This window comes from Carassius gibelio, chromosome B8 (assembly GCF_023724105.1).
Source record: "Carassius gibelio isolate Cgi1373 ecotype wild population from Czech Republic chromosome B8, carGib1.2-hapl.c, whole genome shotgun sequence".
Lineage (NCBI taxonomy): Eukaryota > Metazoa > Chordata > Actinopteri > Cypriniformes > Cyprinidae > Carassius > Carassius gibelio.
The window spans coordinates 14,596,353-14,615,841 of NC_068403.1; the positions used below are offsets into that span (position 1 = coordinate 14,596,353).

General features: G+C 38.8%; 1 protein-coding gene across 1 annotated transcript; it reads left to right on the plus strand.

Annotated features, from left to right (window-relative positions):
• Nucleotides 1-2,215: 2,215 nt before the first annotated feature.
• LOC127964047 (beta-citrylglutamate synthase B) lies at nucleotides 2,216-17,941 on the plus strand. Its single transcript, XM_052564193.1, has 5 exons — nucleotides 2,216-2,943; nucleotides 8,349-8,579; nucleotides 9,965-10,051; nucleotides 14,376-14,579; nucleotides 14,723-17,941. The coding sequence occupies exons 1-5, from the start codon at nucleotides 2,781-2,783 to the stop codon at nucleotides 15,238-15,240; spliced, it is 1,203 nt and encodes a 400-aa protein (XP_052420153.1). The 5' UTR covers nucleotides 2,216-2,780; the 3' UTR covers nucleotides 15,241-17,941.
• The last annotated feature ends 1,548 nt before the right edge of the window (nucleotides 17,942-19,489 follow it).

The window sequence follows — 19,489 nt, forward strand, 5'->3', positions numbered from 1 at the left end:
TGTTACCAAAGCATGCCCATTTGAGACGTTTACATTACTAATATCAGAACTCTGGAGAGAAATCTGGACTCTATTTAGTCATTACCCATTTCACATCTCCATTGTTTTGTGGCATTCATATTCTTGACCCAAAATAGTTTGCAGGCTTGAAGGGTTTCAGAAGTCTCTTTAATGTGAAATGTTTGTGCAGACTCGGAAATGGTAAAATAATGTTTAACATCTCAAGGGTTGAGTTGAATATGTATACTTTAGAAACGTTGTTCTTGAATGATTTAATAAATTGCTCTGTTTTAAAGTTCATTTGATGAATGTGTTTCGCTTTCATTGTCTAATAGCATGATGCCACACAAAAGTAAAAAAAAAAAAGAAGAAATGAGGGCAAGCCAAAGAACAGACACTAAGTAAGAAGCATCTAAAACATATCAGTATTTTTTAATCCTACCCAAACAATTATGCATCATGAAATTGATATTTCAGATTCTAACAGCTCTCACAAGCCTCATTAAAACAAACTGAATATTAAGACAATGCATGTTATATTTCTAAATCGGACTAAAATCTATTTTGTCTTTTTTTACTCATTTAATAGACTGCTATGCAAAACTAGAACTGTGACTTAAGTATCCCCGCACTCTCCGTTACTAGTTCAGTCCACCATTACTCAAAATAAGGTCATAAACTTTACGTTAGCATATCATATTTTAAGTTCTACTCTAGCCATCCTAAATATATGTTTGTTATAATATGAAGTTTAAAAGATTAAATTAAACAGATGTGAGATGACAGAGGAGGGGCTGAGTTTTTATTTAAATATATTTTGTAAATGGGAGTGTTTATTGTTTACTTAGAAGAATGAACAAAAAAAAATCCAAAATGTATATTTATTATGCTATATATTTTACATAAGGATGATAATCAACGCTTAATCAAAAATCTCAGTGTTGTAAGCATGTGTTGATGTTATACCAATAATAACCACTGGGTGGCAGCATCGACTCAAGATTGCATCACAACGAAATTTACATCTCCGTCGCCCACATCACCGGTGTCTTCTAGTCTTTATTTTGTAGAAGTAATGTATTTGCGATACATTTGATTTAATATGCCCGTCATATTAAAGCACTTTGGGAAAATAGGAGGTCGTAGTTTCATAAACATTGCTATTTTGTCAGTTTCGATAGAAAATAAATAAATAACGAGTATCACACCATAAATGATCCGCCCTGAAAACATTTCTTGAAAGCTGATTGGTTAAGATGTTTGGCGCTGGAGATTGATGGACGGTGTTAGCTAAAGATAAGGCTGGACCGACACTCCTTTAGGTTGAAAGGAGGATTTACTGCATCGTGGTATTTCTGTGAACGTTACAGATCATATTTCAAACGAATTTAGCACTTTCATTGAGATGGCTGCTTTTTGAAAACCCTTTATTTACTTGCAGGTTCAGTAATGTCTGCATCTAAAGCAGCCTGCTCTTTCAGCCTTCCCTTGCCCCTCCCTCTCTGGGTGTAAACAAAGCCGAAGTGGGTCATTTATCGTGGTTTGATTTCGCATGACAATAGTAAAGGTTCCGCATCCCTGACTCATCATGTAAAGAGCCGATTTATCTGTCATTAAAACCACAAAAGAAATCAAACAAACTACGAACGTTTCTCTGGGACATAATAGTATATTGACTCAAATGTACAGACTGACGACAAGCTATCCATATCAGGCACGTGCCTTTCCAAAAAAAAGAATATTTAGTGTATTGTTGTTATGTGGTTGTCAAGACAGTAAGAAAACGCTGGTTGAGCTACACAAAAGAGCAAGGATGCTCTTGCAGACGCACTCGCTCCCCACCTCCTTCAGGTGGGGGATTCTTCTCTCAACCGTTTTTTTTTTTTAACGTTTCAACACGTAGCATGAGCGAGAGGCGTTGGTATCCAAACTAAACCAAACCAAACCTCCCCAAGCCCGGTCTGAACCGGTTCGGGGGCAGCAGCGCGCGCTCTTGGAGACTCCCTCCCCTCTCGCTCGCTGAAATTCCTGCCACGCGCTCACACTAACAAAAAAAAAACCTTAGCAGAGAACGAGATCGAGCGGGCGCGCACCCTGCACAAGTCGCCCCTCCCCTCTGCCTCGCTCCTCTAACATCTCCCATTGGCTCCCGCGGCCTTCTCGAGCCTCCTCTTGTAATCGCTTCTTATTGGTTGGCAGTGGGGACTCTGTCCTGCGATTGGTCGATCTGAGTTCGAGCCCTTCTTGATCATTGGCTGGAGCGGGCCGTGCATGAGCGCGAGGGAAAGGAGATGTAAACGCAAAGCGCGTGCTGGGAGAGCCGAGGCGTAGGGCTGAGAGCAGCGCAAGCGCCGGAGATCAGAAGGACATCACTCGTCACAACATCCAGCTTCTCATCCGCCCTCTCTCTCTCTCTCTCTCTCCATTTTGTCGCGATTTTTTAGTTTTTACAGTTGGACTCTGAATCGTAGGGAGTGTTAGGACCAGAGTTAGGCAGCGAGGCTTTTGTTAGCCCTAGTTGAGGGGGAACAGTTGCTGTTGCCCCTCAGTGGGGGAGCGGGTTGTCATATTTCGGTTATTTGGGAGGCAAACCCGTAGTCTCACCGCGTAGTCGTTAAAAAATCGATTTGAGGTGTCGCTGCTTAATTTTGGTTCTGGTTAGACCAGATTAACGTTACCTCGGATTTAAAAAAATAAAACCGTGCCGCGGCTCTTTGTGTAGCTTCAGCTTCGTGTCCCTGTTGCAAGCTAACGAAGTTCCGCACTCCGAGCTCCAAAACATGTGCTCCCGAGTGTGGTTTGTCACAGACCGGCGGATCTGCCAGGAGTACCCGCAGGTCCAGATCCTGCGAGCTCTGAAGGAGCGCTGCGCCGAGGACGATGTTGAATTCCGCTATCTTCTCATGGATGAGATCGTCTTGACCATCACGGATGGACAGCTCGGTAAAAACCGCACACACACGCGTAATGTAACGTTACATACACATTTCTTCTGTACGAGCACGAAAATTGTTTTTGTTTAAACTGTTGAGTTGGCTAAATAACTGGTTAGTGTGGATGTTTAGCGCGCTCGTATTGAGCGGATGTACATCACCGTAAGAGTGTTTTGTGTAACGTTAAATGTGCGTGTGGGTGACCACCTAACCCACTTTCAACCAGTCCGCCACCACAATCTAGCCGATGAATGGGACGACGTTTAAAATAGTTGAGAAATTGTTGTAATCTTATATTTAATATTTGGTATTTAAATACTGACGTGAATGTTTTCGTATCAGCGTTTATTGTTGCACCATGTGCGCGCGAATGAGCGGACAGTCACGAGTGTGTGGCGCGAGCGCGTTCATTATCAACACATAAAGCCTTGAGCGCAGATGGCGCGACGTTCACAAAGACCCGCGATATTAAGGTTCTACTCTTTATAATGACGTTATTTTCTTTGCTCTTTCTTGTATGTTTATATTAAATGCGCAAGCTTTGGTCCAATTAATTAAACTGAGACGTTATGACGCATTCCCGCGAGGTTCCACATAACGTTACAAAGGGCTTGAGATGAAATAATCGTTTCGTCACGTGCAAACCTAGGTTGAAATACGATTTTTAAAACGTTTAATCCAATCGGAGGATGTCTGTACCGTCGTTTAAACGGTATTTATGTAATATCATCACGGTTTGGTAGCCATACTTAAGATACAGATACAGTCTAATGAACTTGAGAAACGTTATACTGGATTCTTAAAGATATACAAACCTATATTGAATCCTCTTAGTCATGGATTACTCTGTTGTTTTACCAGTGTAGCTTTATAGCCACTTATATACTTAACCACTTCAACATCTGAGACAATGGCTTCTATACCAAAGATGATTTCAGGCCAATTTATAACCAAGTGTGTGAATTTGTAGCGTGTAGAACTCACTAACATTTGGATATGAATAAAATTCATGTGGTGGTGCTGTATAAATTAAATGGCCATTTCACAAACACATCTTTCATTTAATCACCCATATGTTGTCCCGAGCAGATTTTCCTCAGTGGCCTACCAAAGGAGATGTTAGGCAGAATGTTAGAGTCTGGCAGCCTGAGTCACCATTCACTTTAATTGCATCTTTCTTTCCATGCAAAGCGAGTGAATGGTGACTGAGTCGGTCATTCTGCTTAACATCTTGCCAGCAAGATATAGGTTTTTTTTTTTCATTTCAACTGTCCCTTTAATAACCAGCTAACAGCCAGTTGCAAAGTGTTTCAAAAGACAATGATCTGAGTCACTGACACCAGTGTTGCCATTGTGGGTGGGTGGGGCTGTTTTGCCTTGAGGTGACAGCATTTCTTTTAGGGGCAGCAGATGGGGACTGGGACATAGTGCATTTTGCATAGACCTGAGGTAAAGGGAGTGGCTATGCACCAATGCAGCAATGTTTTGAATCAGTTACTTTAAGTTTAGTGTTGTTTTTGCAACATGAAGGACATCTAGTCTAACAGGAAGTCCCGAACAGACAAGATAATTGAAGGAGAGTGGAACTAAGACCACATTGACCTACTTTAATGCAAAGGTAGACTGCTGTCTGGAGAGCATGATAGCAGCACGACTGGTGCAGGTTGTTGGCATGTCATATTTGTCTGTGTGTTTGTTTAATCTGCTGGCCTGGATCCTGTCTTGGTCAGATTAAGAGGTGGTTGACCGTGGGTCAGCTTTGGGATTTAAACCCCCAGAGATCCTGACATTCTTCTGAGTTACATCATCAACGTGAGACACATGGAACGGAGTAGGCCAACACTTGATCGTGATCTCTTGTGTCAGTAATACCACTGCAGTTAGAGACCAGTGTCTTAAATCACAATTCCTGAGCAGGTCTCATTTAATTGAAAGATGGTGCAAATCTATTAGTGAACCTGTTGACAGGCGCTGCAAGAGTGTGTACGCTTATCTCATCACCTGCTGTGTGTGTTGCACCACATGCAGCAATCAAACAATCAATGGGTAATTGGGGTTCAAGACACAGATTTTTCACTTCATTGATGGTGTGAGAGAAGTGTGTATGTGTTACTTTTTGATGTCAAGTGTCCATTCCTCCAATAGATGCAAAGTCTCACACATGCACAAACTCCAAGCATGCAGAAAAAAATATGCAGATATTGCATGCACACATGTGACTATATTGGACTTTAGTTGGTGGGAAGTGAAACTTTAGACTGGAACGATTTAATTAACCACTTCCCAAGACATTTCATTTATATAAATAAAAGGAGGATGAAGAGGAGTAGCACGGGTGGTGCATTAAGATTGAGGTAGTTCCTCTTTGATTCTCAACTAGGAAAAAACAAAATGCATGTTCATAAACAAATGCGGAAGGCAGTTTACTTGGGTTAGGATCCTCGGTGTTGGATGACACTAGTGTGCCAATTCACTGATTTTCAGTACTGAATACAGGATTTCTGTGTTGTATTACACATTAGTGTAGTCATAAAGGAATGAATGCCAGTTCTAGCCCTTAATGCACACCGATTGGATTGTATGTGTTAATATGCTTTAATATGAATATACATGTTAATATGCTGTTTATGTTGGTCTAGTTTATGAATGAATAGCCTTGGTTTTTTTGGGATGAATGAGATTAGAAATGTGTAATTATGCAAGATGGCTTTACATTCGCTAATAGGGGGGCAATTAAGTAAAACAAACTGAGTTCTACTACTGTTCAGATGTTTAGAGTCAGTAAGATATAAATACTTTTATTCCAATTGACCAAAGTTGACTAAAGTTCCAAGATTTTTAACTTTCTATTCAGTTGAATCTTAAAAGTATCCCTGTCTCCACAAAATATTAAGCAGCACAACAAATTTTAACACTTGATTATGATGATAATAATATTTCCTTCGCACCAAGTCAGCATATTAGAATGATTTATGAAGGATCATGTGACAATAAACATAAGTAATTCAGCTTTGCCATCACAGAAATCAATTTACTTTTAAAATGGATTCAAATAGCAAACAGTTCCTTTTATAGCATTTCAAATGACGTACTCTATTTTTAGCAAACAAAAGCAGGCTTGGTTAGTATGTGGGGGTGTTAAATTGTAGCATTAAATTGTACCAACCCCGCATTTTTTGTAGCCGAGGTTTATATTGCGTAATTGTGTGGTATTGTGCTTTTACCTGTGGTGTTTGTTAAATGGGGTTCCTTGTCTTGTGTTTATATTGTCTGTTTATCTATGTGCATCTAATACCAGCTCCTCACCCTCAAAGCACACTTCTGAAGTAGGTTAAACCTGTGTCTATAATTTGCTTAACACAGTAGGTTACCCTGGCTGAAATTATCACATGCTCTGGATTTGGTGTAAGTGTGAGAATCATTCGTGTTTCTTAACCCACAGTGAGACAGTTGCCGCAGAACTGACAGAAGGGGAAGTGAAGGAAGTAGATGGCATGTGTGCTATGAATTCTGGGTCTGTGGATACATTTACCTATTGAGCCTCAGGCAGGAAAAAAAACTTGATTGTCTTAATTTAACACCCACATGAAAGATAAGCAAATAAAAATTTGTACACTTACAAGTGCTTGAGGGCTGATTTCTTGTTGCCGCAGTGAGTGTCATTTCCTCCGGAAACTAGTCAGACCGGTATGAACGCCTGATCTGTGTACCTTTTTGGTAACAGTTGGCCTATATATAATGAACAGCTGTTTCAGGTTGAGGTTAAAACATTAGAAAGTCAATGAATTAGCATGAACGAAACGAATAAGAAAAAATATTATTATTGTTAATCAGTGTTTTCAAATGCTGAGTGTGAATTTTGTGCAGTTTCAGAACCTAGTGTGAGCCACTGACACCATCCAATATGGTAAGAGAAATGGCAATTATACGCTACCATTCAGAAGTTTGAACTAAAGATGTGCAAAGTTGATCTAAAGCAACTTTTACATTACAAAGCTTTTTTGATTTTAAATGCTGTTGTTTTTAACTTTGTTCACAAGAATACTGTAAACCATGGTTTACAAAAATATAGTTTAATTCGACATTAAGAAATGTTTCTTGAGCACCGAATCAGCCTATTAGAATGATTTCGGAAAGATCATGTGACACTGAAGTAATTCCTGCTGAAAATCCAGCTTTGTATCACAAGATTAATTTATATTTTATAATATTTTTTATTTATTTTAAATTGTATAACATTTATAAATATGTCTGTATTCCATAGTTTAATTAGAAATGAATTTTAGGTTAGCAGTATGCTAAAGTACAATTCTATTAAAAATCAATCATGATTCATTGCGAGTATCCGATATGTGAGTGCTATTTGTGTAGCGTGCAAAGTACTAATGAGGTTCTATGATGTCTAGGGTAATGCCTTGATAGGGAACAGAACAGAGCTAAAATATATAGGAAATTCTAAGCAAATGCCTGTTTATTCAGTCAGTATACATTAAATAATGTTATATACTTAAATATTGGTCTCTTTATGCCTGTATAGTCCTGTTTTATGCTTTAACTGCATTCATTCGAGTCCCATCTGCTTTGATCCATGAGAGGAAGAGGGAGTGCTGATGTAGCAGTTGCTAGTGAAGATGCTGAGTCGTGGTTTGTGTGTGTTGCTCCATCCTAAGATGGCGGAGAAACTGGAGAGATGAGAAATTCTGTGACTCATTCATGTTTTGTCTCTCTCTTGCTCTCTCATGCCTCCTTTTATATCCTCTTTTACATTTCCTGTTGTCTCCTGAATGCTCAAACATGCTTGCCTTTATGTAATCTCTGAAATCCTTTCTTGTCGTCATCTGCTGTTTATGTGGGGGGTTTTTTTCCGTCCAAACAACAAAATGACATATGTAATTTCTATGAAAGTTTGATTGCTCTTGTATTTATAATCACAGTTGAAACACATTATTTGTGGAGTCAAATCCAATGAGTGCCGGTTTTAAAACCGATTTTAGATTTTGCTAAGTGAAGGCTGGTGTTAAGGGAGCATAAAACCTAAGTGGCATCTTAACTGAAAGCAGTGCAAACTGGGTTAGTGGGTCAGCATGAACGTCGCAGTAGCGAGGCCAGGCAAGCAAGCGAGCGACCTTCTGCAGTGTTGTGTAATTGCTCTCAGAAGGAGATCAGCTATTTAGTATTGCAGAGATGCTGTCGTGTGTGTTGTTTGTTAAACCAAGGCCAGCTCATCTGTCATACTGAGTGTTTGTGAGAGAGGGAGGGAGAGAAAAGGGCAACGCATCCAAATGAAAGTCTGGCTCTCATTGGTTGCCCAGATACATGAGTGTAATCTTTTCACACAATACTGTGCCGGCCAAACTGCACTGCACTGTACTGCAGCATTGTGATTTATCTTCCCTTTCTTTCTCTCTCTTTCAGGTCTGCGGGTTGAGCAGGAAATCGTTACCTCATACCCGCAAGTTGCTGTGGTGCGCGTTCCAACCCCATGGGTCCAGTCGGACAGTGACATCACCGTTCTGCGTCACCTGGAGAAGATGGGCTGTCGTCTGGTCAACCGGCCTCAGGCCATCCTCAACTGTGTCAACAAGTTCTGGACCTTCCAAGAGCTCGCCGGGCATGGAGTGCCTCTGCCAGACACGTACTCCTACGGTGAGAGATCATCTTTATCTCTGAAACACGCTGATCCCCAATCTGTAATAAAGAAATGGTTTTCGTGTTTTACACAAAGATGCACTGGCATTTGAAATTCTTGCCAATATATATAACATATTTTTTAACGCACTAAAATGTTTTAAAACACACTACTTTTGGCGCAGTAATTATTTTTAAAAGAAACAAATGCTTTTATTGATCAAAGATGCATTAAATTGATTAAAAACATTATATATAATTTTTAGCATCATTTTATTTAAAATGGAAAACAGTTGTTTTAAATAGTAGTAATATTTCACAATTTTACCTGGGGGGGGTCATTCATTCTTACAGACAACGGCTGTTCATGTGACAGTCTACTGTTTAAAGAATGAAATTGGAAGCCCTCATGACTAGCTAAAGAAAAGCAAAATAAAAATCCAGAGAAAGTGAGAGAGTGGAAAAGGGGAGGGGGTGTATAACAGCAGTTACAGCTGCTTTAGTGACGTGTCCCTGGCAGAGCTGGTCTGACATACCCTGCATTTCTCTCTTTCACCTTGAACGCTAGTTCATCTGCTCAAACACATTCTGCATCCCAAAGAATCTTCTCTTCACAAGCATGAAGAATATTTATATTTCCGCATGTAGAAGGTACAGAAACATCCAGAAGTTATACTTATGTGGTTTGGGTTTGAGCTTAAATTATATTTCCACCCACTCCATCACACATTCTCTTTCTCTTCTCCTTGTACTCTTTCTATAGGCTTCTGTTTGTTTAAACTTGTTGCGTTAAATGAAAATAGTTAGTCATTTACCAAATACTAACCAGTTAATTTTGTTGTCTAGTATTTTGAATATAAATACAAAGTAGAAAACCATTAAACCTATATATTTTCCCCTTTAAACATCTTTAGCTTGTAGGCAGTTTTGTTCAGATCAAGTCTTTCAAGTCATAGACTTGATTAAATGACATTTAACTTAACAGATCTACTGAACTCTGGATATGAACTGTCATTTGTCAATTAATGGAAATGTTACTTATTACAGAGATATCAAATTTACTGTAAAAGTATTAAGCTAGATAATGATGGAAGCTTTTATAAAGTGTTACAACGTTACAGACTTGGCCGTCATGTTTCTCCTAAAACATCTTCAGGCCATTAACCTTGAAAAACTGGCCGCGTAGTTGGACAGGATACGGTCCAGGAAACATTGTGCATAGCAAAAAAATCTGTCAGTCTTGCAGTCCTTCTCATGTGGATATTGAATGTCTCAGTGTTGCTTGTTTCATTAGAGCCGTTTGCATCTTGCTCAGGAATCTCTCACTCAAATTAAATCTCGCTTTTAATTACATTCATTACATATTCACTAACCAACATCTGTGTGCGTCTGTCTCTCTCCAGGAGGACACGATAACTTCCGCAAGATGATCGATGAAGCCGAGCCACTGGGTTACCCTGTGGTGGTGAAGAACGCTCGTGGACACCGAGGTAAATCACTGTTTCTAGAACAGCCGTGTATATAATGGGTCCTTTGGGAACTGAAAATAACATACCAAGTTAGACTTCAGATCTGCATGCTGACAAACCTCAACTTTGCAAAGTTATACAGCACGCATGATCTCTCCAAAAAAAAAAAAAAAACTCAAGCAGCTTAGAAATAGGGGTTGCACCACTGATCTATATATAATGACTGGATCGCTCTTGCGTTCTAAACTGCCGACAAGCAGTGAAGCCACCGGAAGTGTTCGATCCGCCATCTTACTATCTTACTAGAAGATTGACCTAAAATCACCTGATTTGAAGCAAATCAGTCAAACGGGGTTAGTTTTTATGTTAGGCGTATGTAAATTAATTTTTACTTCAGATGTTATCGGCAATGTTTATGGTCTTTTTATATATACATTTTAGATATATGTAAATCATTAAGGTGGGTGTGTCTGCTGCGCACTGCTGACACCGGTAATGTTACGTTAACTGATTGAACACCAAATACAGCCAAATTCTTTAAATATGTAATTATTCAGGAATTATTTAACATAAATGTATTGATGTCAGAAATTGATTTGAATTTACAATGAATAATACAATAGCCTCTCTTACTTTATTGCTTTGTTGTACTGAACTGAAACGCTTATCTTCCAAATAAAGCTTCATGTCTTTAAGTCTGTACTGTATGTAGTCATTTATTTCTCCGAATAAATTGATGGGTATATTTTTAATGTCCTGATTGAGCAGTATCTATTTCAGACTCTCCAAGATTGTGCAAATGTTTACTAGCATGTATATGCTAAATTAATCATTTAACCACCATTTAAATCATAACCTGCTTTAAGATGAATGCTGTTAACGAAATCATTGTTGAAACATTTGCAGTAAGACTATGTATAACTGTTATACAAATAATATTTGTATGTTTTTATAGTTATGTGTATATATGTGTGTGTGTGTGTGTGTGTGTGTATATGTATCTTGAGGTTGTGTCCATCTGGTGTTAATCATGTTCATCTGATGTTCACTACTGTAACGTAACTATTTAATAAGCGGGTAAAATTCCCAACATTTAGGGCTGTGCAGTTAATAGCATGCGATTTATCATGTAATCTTGTCCGTAAAGTCGGTCCCATGATTAGCAGTAAATCTCCATCACCTGCTTTTCACTGACAATTAGGCAATATCGTGATCAGTACCGCAGATCAAATCACCTTTGATTCTGAACGTGATATTGTGTAACTTGTCAGTGAACTATGGCTCTGTGTAGTAAGTTCCACTCCATCTGAAAGCAGATGATGGAGATTTATTGCTAATAACGGGACTTGCTTCACTGATGAGATGTGTGTGACAATCGTATGTGATTAATTGCATAGCCCTAACGAACATAAAAGAAAAACCTGCCTAGGGTGTTTGCATTGTAATAATGAACAGGGATACTTCAGATTTAAAAACACTGACTTTTTAGGTGATGTTTTCTAATTAAATTGATACGATTTACTATTAATTCAATGGTTTGTATTGGAATATTGGGGGATACCAATATGGTGGCATGGCGGCTTCACTTTCATGACATCATGAGCAGTCCAGTTCTCTATTATAGATCAGTGGGTTGCACCGACTAGTAGACTAAATTTCTTATTTTCTTCGTATAAGGGATTTCCTGGAGCATCATTAGGGAGTCTCACTCCTGGAGTTTCTGTGCTAAGGTGCCCTCTGGCTAGGAGTATGAATGTAAAAGAAAATGCATTGATTCTCACTACTGCTCACAAAACCCTAATGTGGGTAAAAATAATTAAGAACTTTGAGGTAAACATTTGCAAATCTGTACGTTTTTCTCCAGGGTAGAGAAGAGTACTTTATTTATTTTAAATTTTTTTTTTTGCAGCTAGATTTATTAATACATCTATTCTTGAATATTCCGTTTTGTATATTCTAGTGAAAGTGTTATTACAAAATATTACAAAGGTAATATTCTTTTCTTTTTTAAATAATAATCATCATAATCAAAATTAGTTATATTAATCTATAAAAATACAGAATATTAATGTAAAAACATTCAATATCTATAACAAAAAAGGCAATGTACAGCCCTGGTATGATATTTGTTTTAACAAGCGGAAACAAAAATAGGAAACTGACAGATAACAAAAATGTTGTCTTATCTCCAACCTGCAACCAGAGATCACGCTGACCAACAAATACATTAGGCAACTATGTTTACGAAATTGCAGTGTTTCTCTCTCTCTCTCATCTAATTTTGTGTACCAAATATATTTATTTGTATAAATTAATTGTAATTACATAATAGCTGAAGTATTACCTTAATTTATTTGTTAGAATTGGTATATTTTAACAAATGATAAAAGCTGAATAATCAATAAATGTCTAATTATTAACAAGTTGAATAAGCAATGGTTAGTTGACTAATCGGTCTAATAATCGTTAGATTAATCAATTATCAAAATAATGGTTTGTTGCAGCCCTACAGACAATCGCTCTCACTAATATCTGATTTTGAACAAGCAGAAATTTGTGAGAAATATAATAACGCAAAGACAAAAGCTCTGTTAAAAATGAGCTGTCATGGGAGCAGTAGCCATGTGTGCAGTGCTGTGTCATATGCCATAACTGTGCACAAGCTGTTTGAGTCTCAGCTACAGGTTCAGGCTTATTTGTTCGTATAATTACTTTTAATCAGCAACAAGTTGATGTCAACTCCGCTTTAATCACATAAACTTCTGAAGTCATTCAACCCCTACTTAGAATCATCTTTTACCTTAAAAAAAAAAAGGTAAAACAAAAGGTAGTCTTTCTTTCTCTCTCACAGTGCACATAAGGCATCTTTGTCCTGCACTGTTTTTTCAAGCACATTTAAGGTGTGTGTGCTGAAAGCATCATTTTCTTTTCAACTGCTTTTTTTTTTAATGGTAGTTGCTGCAATCTTGCAGAATCACACAAAAGGCTCTGAAAGAACTCAGTCGTATTAGAACTTGCTTTGATTCCAAGACCAGCGGCCAAACGTGAAGAAAATGATTAAACAATGTCATTACCTCATGATGTAATGTATTAATTACAGTATTAATATTTTATTTTTGTGCTAAAAGATTCTCCCAAATCATCTCAATCAAGCTGTGCATGCCGGTTCAGAATTCTGCAGGTTCATGCATGTGCCGATCTGTGGAGTTGTGAAATTGTGCATTGCATCATGACTTGAATTTGTGGAACCTGAAAATTGTTTAATACAATTACAATGGAATTTATTGTCCTGTTAATTTACAATAGAATATTAATTTGTATTTTTATTGTTACAAATCTATTAATGGATAACTAAAATAGTATCACAATTCACATTCAATTTTATTACCGTAATAGTCACTAATAATTTCACTTAGTGAATGTTTCAGGGTTTTTTTTCTAGTTCAATGTTTTCTTTCTTAAACTTTGATAGGCTAGAAATACATTTTTCCCTCGTCTCTCTCTTATCTTTTTAAAATCCATATCTAGTAGTGACCATAAACTGGGAAAGTCATGGAAATTATTGGTTAAAGGTATGGGAACACTGGTTATGTAAAGCAGGACTTGTGCGCACACATTTCAGTCAAACCTTTGTTAAAAAGGTTATCAGGTCGATGAACTACAGATGGAAATAAAACATTGCACACAATGTTGACCTTTGTCATGCTGTGAATATTTTTTTTTTAAAGGTTTCCTCGGACCCATGGGGAATTGGGTGGGGTAGTAGCAGCCGGATAGTTAAACATCTGGAGAGTCCATGGCCCTGCTGTATCACCTTTGTAGCCTTGAGCGAGACACTTAACCCCTGGTTGCTCTCCCTGCATTTAGTGTCTTTAGCATCTTGTTGAATCTGTTAGATGGCAATTATTTATTTCTCTTCTTCCTTTTGTTCACTGAAAACAAGTAGGACATTCTGCATGTCCAAAAACATGCTGCTACACCTGGCTGTGTATTTCTTATTATGTGAAAGGGATGAATTTGACCCTAATTTATGTGATTGTCATCACATGAAGGTTCATGCATTTAACCCTAGTCTGTTAAAGGTTCTTCCTGTTCTGTTTGGTTGCTATGCAGATAAAATTAACCATCAGTTGACCCTTTGGCAGTGACTCTTTGAAACTTACATACTGCATAACTTCCTGAAGTAGCAGAAGACACATGTTGTTTCAGCAGTTCCTAAAATGAATTGAGAATTGTAGAGCAAGTCAAGTTTTGTTTAATTTTTTACTGGTAAAACCTCACTACTAATAAATTTGCACTTGGACAGAGTTGGTCTTTAATGGCGTCACATTTTTGATCTGTACAGGTAAAGCAGTGTTCCTGGCCCGGGACAAGCAGCACCTCTCAGACCTGTGTCATCTGATTCGCCATGATGCCCCATACCTGTTTCAGGAGTATGTGAAGGAGAGTCATGGACGGGATGTGCGAGTGGTTCTAGTCGGAGGGAGAGTGATCGGCTCTATGCTGCGCTGCTCTACCGACGGACGCATGCAGAGCAACTGCTCACTTGGTACGCATTTGCACACTCACCTCGCCTAAAATGTTTGACTTTATGTAAAATTCATTATATTAGTACAGTTTATATACAGTAAAAATATATATATATATATATATATATATATATAATGAGACTTACTTTTTTTTCTTTTCTAGGTGGAGTGGGAATGATGTGCCCACTCAGTGAGCAGGGGAAACAGCTGGCAGTGCAGGTGTGCAATATTTTGGGGATGGACGTCTGTGGAATTGACCTGCTGCAGCTAAACGATGGTTCCTTCGTGGTGTGCGAGGCCAATGCTAACGTGGGCTTCATAGCATTTGACCAGGCTTGCGGGATGGACGTGGCGGGCATCGTGGCCGACTACGCCCTCTCCCTCCTGCCAAGCCGCCTTAGCAGGAAGATGTCGCTGCTCTCCGTGGTCTCCAGCACCAGCGAGACCAGCAGCGAGACTGAGGTCTGTATCCCGACCGAGGTGATAATCCCCACAGAGGTGTGTATTCCCAATGAGATCTGCCCGCCTGGCATTACCGGCGTCTCTGCCATGAGCACAAGCTCCACCTCCAGCGAGAGCGAGGCGGATCTAACCGAAACGGGCCCCGCTCCTGTCACCGCAGATCCCACCTACAATATCAACTCCCTTCTTGCGAGTGAGATAAAACTGTTGACTGAGTGAGCTGGAATTACAGCCACAAACACACACACACACACAGATATACACAAACATCAAAGAGCGACACATACTGAAGTGGACATTATTCATTCAGATGCACACGTGTAATCATACTAACCCTCCCTGTAAACCCCCATCTGAGGCTGCTCCCCTGATGTTTCATCTCCATTCACAGACTATAGAATTATACAGGCATTCAGTGCAGTTGGAAGTGCACTAGATGGTGTACACTCCTGCCTGGCTGTAGTGCAGCAGCTGAATATGCGTTTGCCACTGTAATTTGAGGGTGCATGCACTGTAGAGTGGTTTTACCAGGACATGATTCCCAAATTTAACCTTTCAGCTTCCATCAACTGGATTCTGATATACATACTGTGGGTTAGGGTACACACATACTTACATACACTTGAGAAAATATTAAAGTCTGTATTATAGAGAGAGAATGAATGAATTTTGTCTGTTACAAACTTTGTGGTAAGGCCTGGCTGAAGGTATAATGCATTGAATGTGTGGGGCGAGAAAGAGGAAACCAAAATGGACCCAAATTTCAACTGCCCACCAGGATACAAAGGCACATTCCTCCCTGCCCTCAAAAGCCCACATAGACAGACCCATAGAGGGTCAGCAAGAACAAAAACTGGAAAGCTGTGAATATTCTCATCCATCCCATCTCTTTTAAAAAGAATGAATGAGTTGTTTTAGTCTGTTGCTGTGGCTGCCTGTAGTAAATGAATTACTGCTGATCAGACAAGCGTAAAGGTTTCATTTGCTTTGCTGGTGTCTGTAAAACTGAATGACTGATGTGGGACCCATTTTGAATTACCTTCCGTAATGTGTAAGTGAGGATTTGGCCCATAGGAACTTTATTCTCACAGGCATCTTCTGTCAGGTAATTCTGTGAACGAGGCAGCCATTTTAAAAGTCCCCCATTTTAAACTTTCGGATCAATAGTATGGAAGATATTGAGAACGGAAAAACTTGCTGAGCTTCTTTTTCCAATGTCTACTATGCAAATCTGCTAATGACCACTTGCCAATCTGCATGTCTGCCACCCCAAAGGAAATTTCCCACACATTAGAGTCTAAACAGTGAGTTGCATAGAAATAGAGCAAATAGACTTTTAAATACTAATGTTTTTACCACAAGGGGCTGAACGATTTGCCAACACTAAGCGCTGACGATGAATAAGCTATTTGTCTTCAACGATTTGTTTGTATTGCAACAATAAAACTGAAATGTCAACTCAAATGGGTGCTACATCTGCTCTTAATTCAGCCCAGTGGTCTAAAAGCCAATGATTACCTGAAAGAGAACCAGGAACTGTATTGACTTGAGCTAAATTGACATCTATTTGTTGTACTCTAGTTATAGCACACATTTCTCATAAGTCTAATTCTTCTATTTAAACTTAAGCAACTCTATTCATGTCCCTTTTTCTATCTGGGTTTCTCAAAATCCACAAATTCTTAACTTCAGCACATTTGCATGTAATGAAATTCACATCGAGTCTTAAAGATACCAAACAGCAAACCTAAAGTGGACCAAGCTCACAATCCATACCAGCTCAGAATGGTTTACAGTGATAGACGTCATAGTTTAGATTAATTAAACTTGAGTCCGGACTTTAGATGAAAAGTCATTTACATTTAAGATTCAATATAGATTTGAAATTTAGTGTCAACTCAGGGAAGCAGCCTTGATCAAATTCCTCTCCTTGGAAACATGTGACACATTCATGCTAGACAGTCCTGCCTATGTGTATCAATAAACAAAAGGACAAAGCATTATAAAATATTAAGAAACAGATGCTGTGAGACCTGACGGTTACATGCAATCTTTTCTTTTTTTGTTTTATAATATTTAGTGTGCTATTGTCTTTTGTTTTCCTAATTTATAATTTTTTTTTGTTTCTTTTTTTGAGAAAAAAAGAAAACCTGTTTATAAGCGCTAATCTTGCTTGGGAAAGATGTGACAAAGGGTTTTGGTGTGAGTTGGACTGAACAGCCATTGACCACCTGAGATGCACACACACACACACTCTTCTCACATCTCCCTCTCAAGCGTTGTGATTTGCTGTCTTTAGTGTGATGTGTTCCATCATTCCATGCAACCAGAGACTTGCACCCTCCACCTCTTCCCACACAAGAACAAGTGTCCCTGTAAACTCTACACTTTTTGGTGTTTGCGATAACATACCATATGGTTGTCAAACTCTTTCAAGCTCTGCCTCCACTTCTAGGACAAAACAGGAAGTATTTTCTGCCCTAACGCTTAATAAAATGCAAATTCAGAATGGAGAGGTCAAACTCCCATGACTTGCATCTGAACTGAGAGCTACAATAGCATCAGATTTTTCACTTGTCAATATGAAGGTATGCTGAATTGGATTGTTAAGGTACCACTATACCCCTCCGACTTGAGTTGGCAATTAACTAGCGTCGCCTAACTAAAGATGAAAAACAACAGTTGCTGCTTATGAACACTTAGCTCTCTGTTATGGAAAAGGGAAATGTTTTGAAGACTCCATGTTCATTTCATTGCCTCTTGTTTTTTTTTTTTTAGTGGGAACCTAAATGCCAAAAAAACAAGCAATGTTGTATATTTTAAAACAAGAAATAACTAGTGATAGAACGCTAACGTTGATGTTATGTGTTATTACGTAATAATACCAATAAAGACATTTTAAAAATGTCCAGAATGTGAAGCGGTGTCAGCTTGTCTATTTTTCTCACGTCACAGTTGACAGGCCTTCTTCCCTGATCTTTTGCTGTAGTCTACCTCACTAAAGAAAGTGTGGTCACATTTACTGTTGTTCTGCAAATTTTCGCAGGCTCAATCCAGTCATTTTAACAGGAATCCACACGTTTGGGCTGAGTTGGTCACAAATTAACCACGTTGACCAAGAGAAAGCTGCTTGGTTTTAAAGTAACTTGAGTGTAAGCTATGCATCATACATCGCTATTGAGAAAATTTCGCAAATGTGACCTCATCTTAATTAAACAACATCTCCTACTATCCATAGAATTAATGAATATGAACACCGTACGTTGTAAAAACACTGTTGCTGTGCTGTATATTGGGGTCCTTTTTGATTTTTTGTATTTGTTAGGTTAGTGGCCAGTCTCGTTCCAAGTGTTTTTCAGCATGTTGTAGTAGATTATGGATTGACTCTCAGTGTGTTTTGCTCATTTAACTCCTGGATCAACACCTCAGCCTTCTTCTCATACTCCAAAGCCTACATACACTAAAATAAAAGGAATATATACCAAAAACAAAAAAAGACAATCTAGTTTCTAAACAGAAAATTTGCTAAACAATATCACCTATTTAAATGATGGTGTGGCAAGTTTAGCTGTTTAATTTAGGGAGTATAGTTTAGCTGAATGAATATTGGGATATTAACAGTTTGGTATAAGAGCTCAGGAGCTGTGAAGTGATAAATCAGGGAGTTTCGTTGTAGTTTGATATGAGAGCTGGGAGGCTGAACAAGTGTGTGATTAGAACAGAGGATTTAAGCTGTAGTAGGGGGATGTAGGAGGAATCTTAAAAGAGAATCCCATTACAACCAGAATAGCAATGGAACAGTCAGACTGTCAATTTCCATCATGGCTTTAGTCTTTAGTGTTAATCTGCATGTTCACAGCTCAACTCCATACAAGTCAATGGAATTCAAATGTTCCATTTCAGCATTCAATTCAACGATCATATTTACTATAATTTGGATACGCTGGGTACTGTTGAGGAGATGAGTGTTGAATTCAGGAGCATACTGTAAATGTATCTCATGAAGTGTCTGAATTGAATACTTTAATTAGTCAAACTTTATTGTTTACCTTGATGTAGTTGTTGCATAGTAACCACCAGAGCATATCCAGAGAATGAGCCAACATGGCTGACTGGTCAGGGCGAGGGTTCACACACTGTTCCTCAAACTCTAACATACATCTCAACAACCGATCAGCCTCCACACACCGGGCCTCATCTACAAACACTGTTCCTCAAACTCTAACATACATCTCAACAACCGATCAGCCTCCACGCACCGGGCCTCATCTACAAACACTGTTCCTCAAACTCTAACATACATCTCAACAACCGATCAGCCTCCACGCACCGGGCCTCATCTACAAACACTGTTCCTCAAACTCTAACATACATCTCAACAACTGATCAGCCTCCACGCACCGGGCCTCATCTACAAACACTGTTCCTCAAACTCTAACATACATCTCAACAACCGATCAGCCTCCGC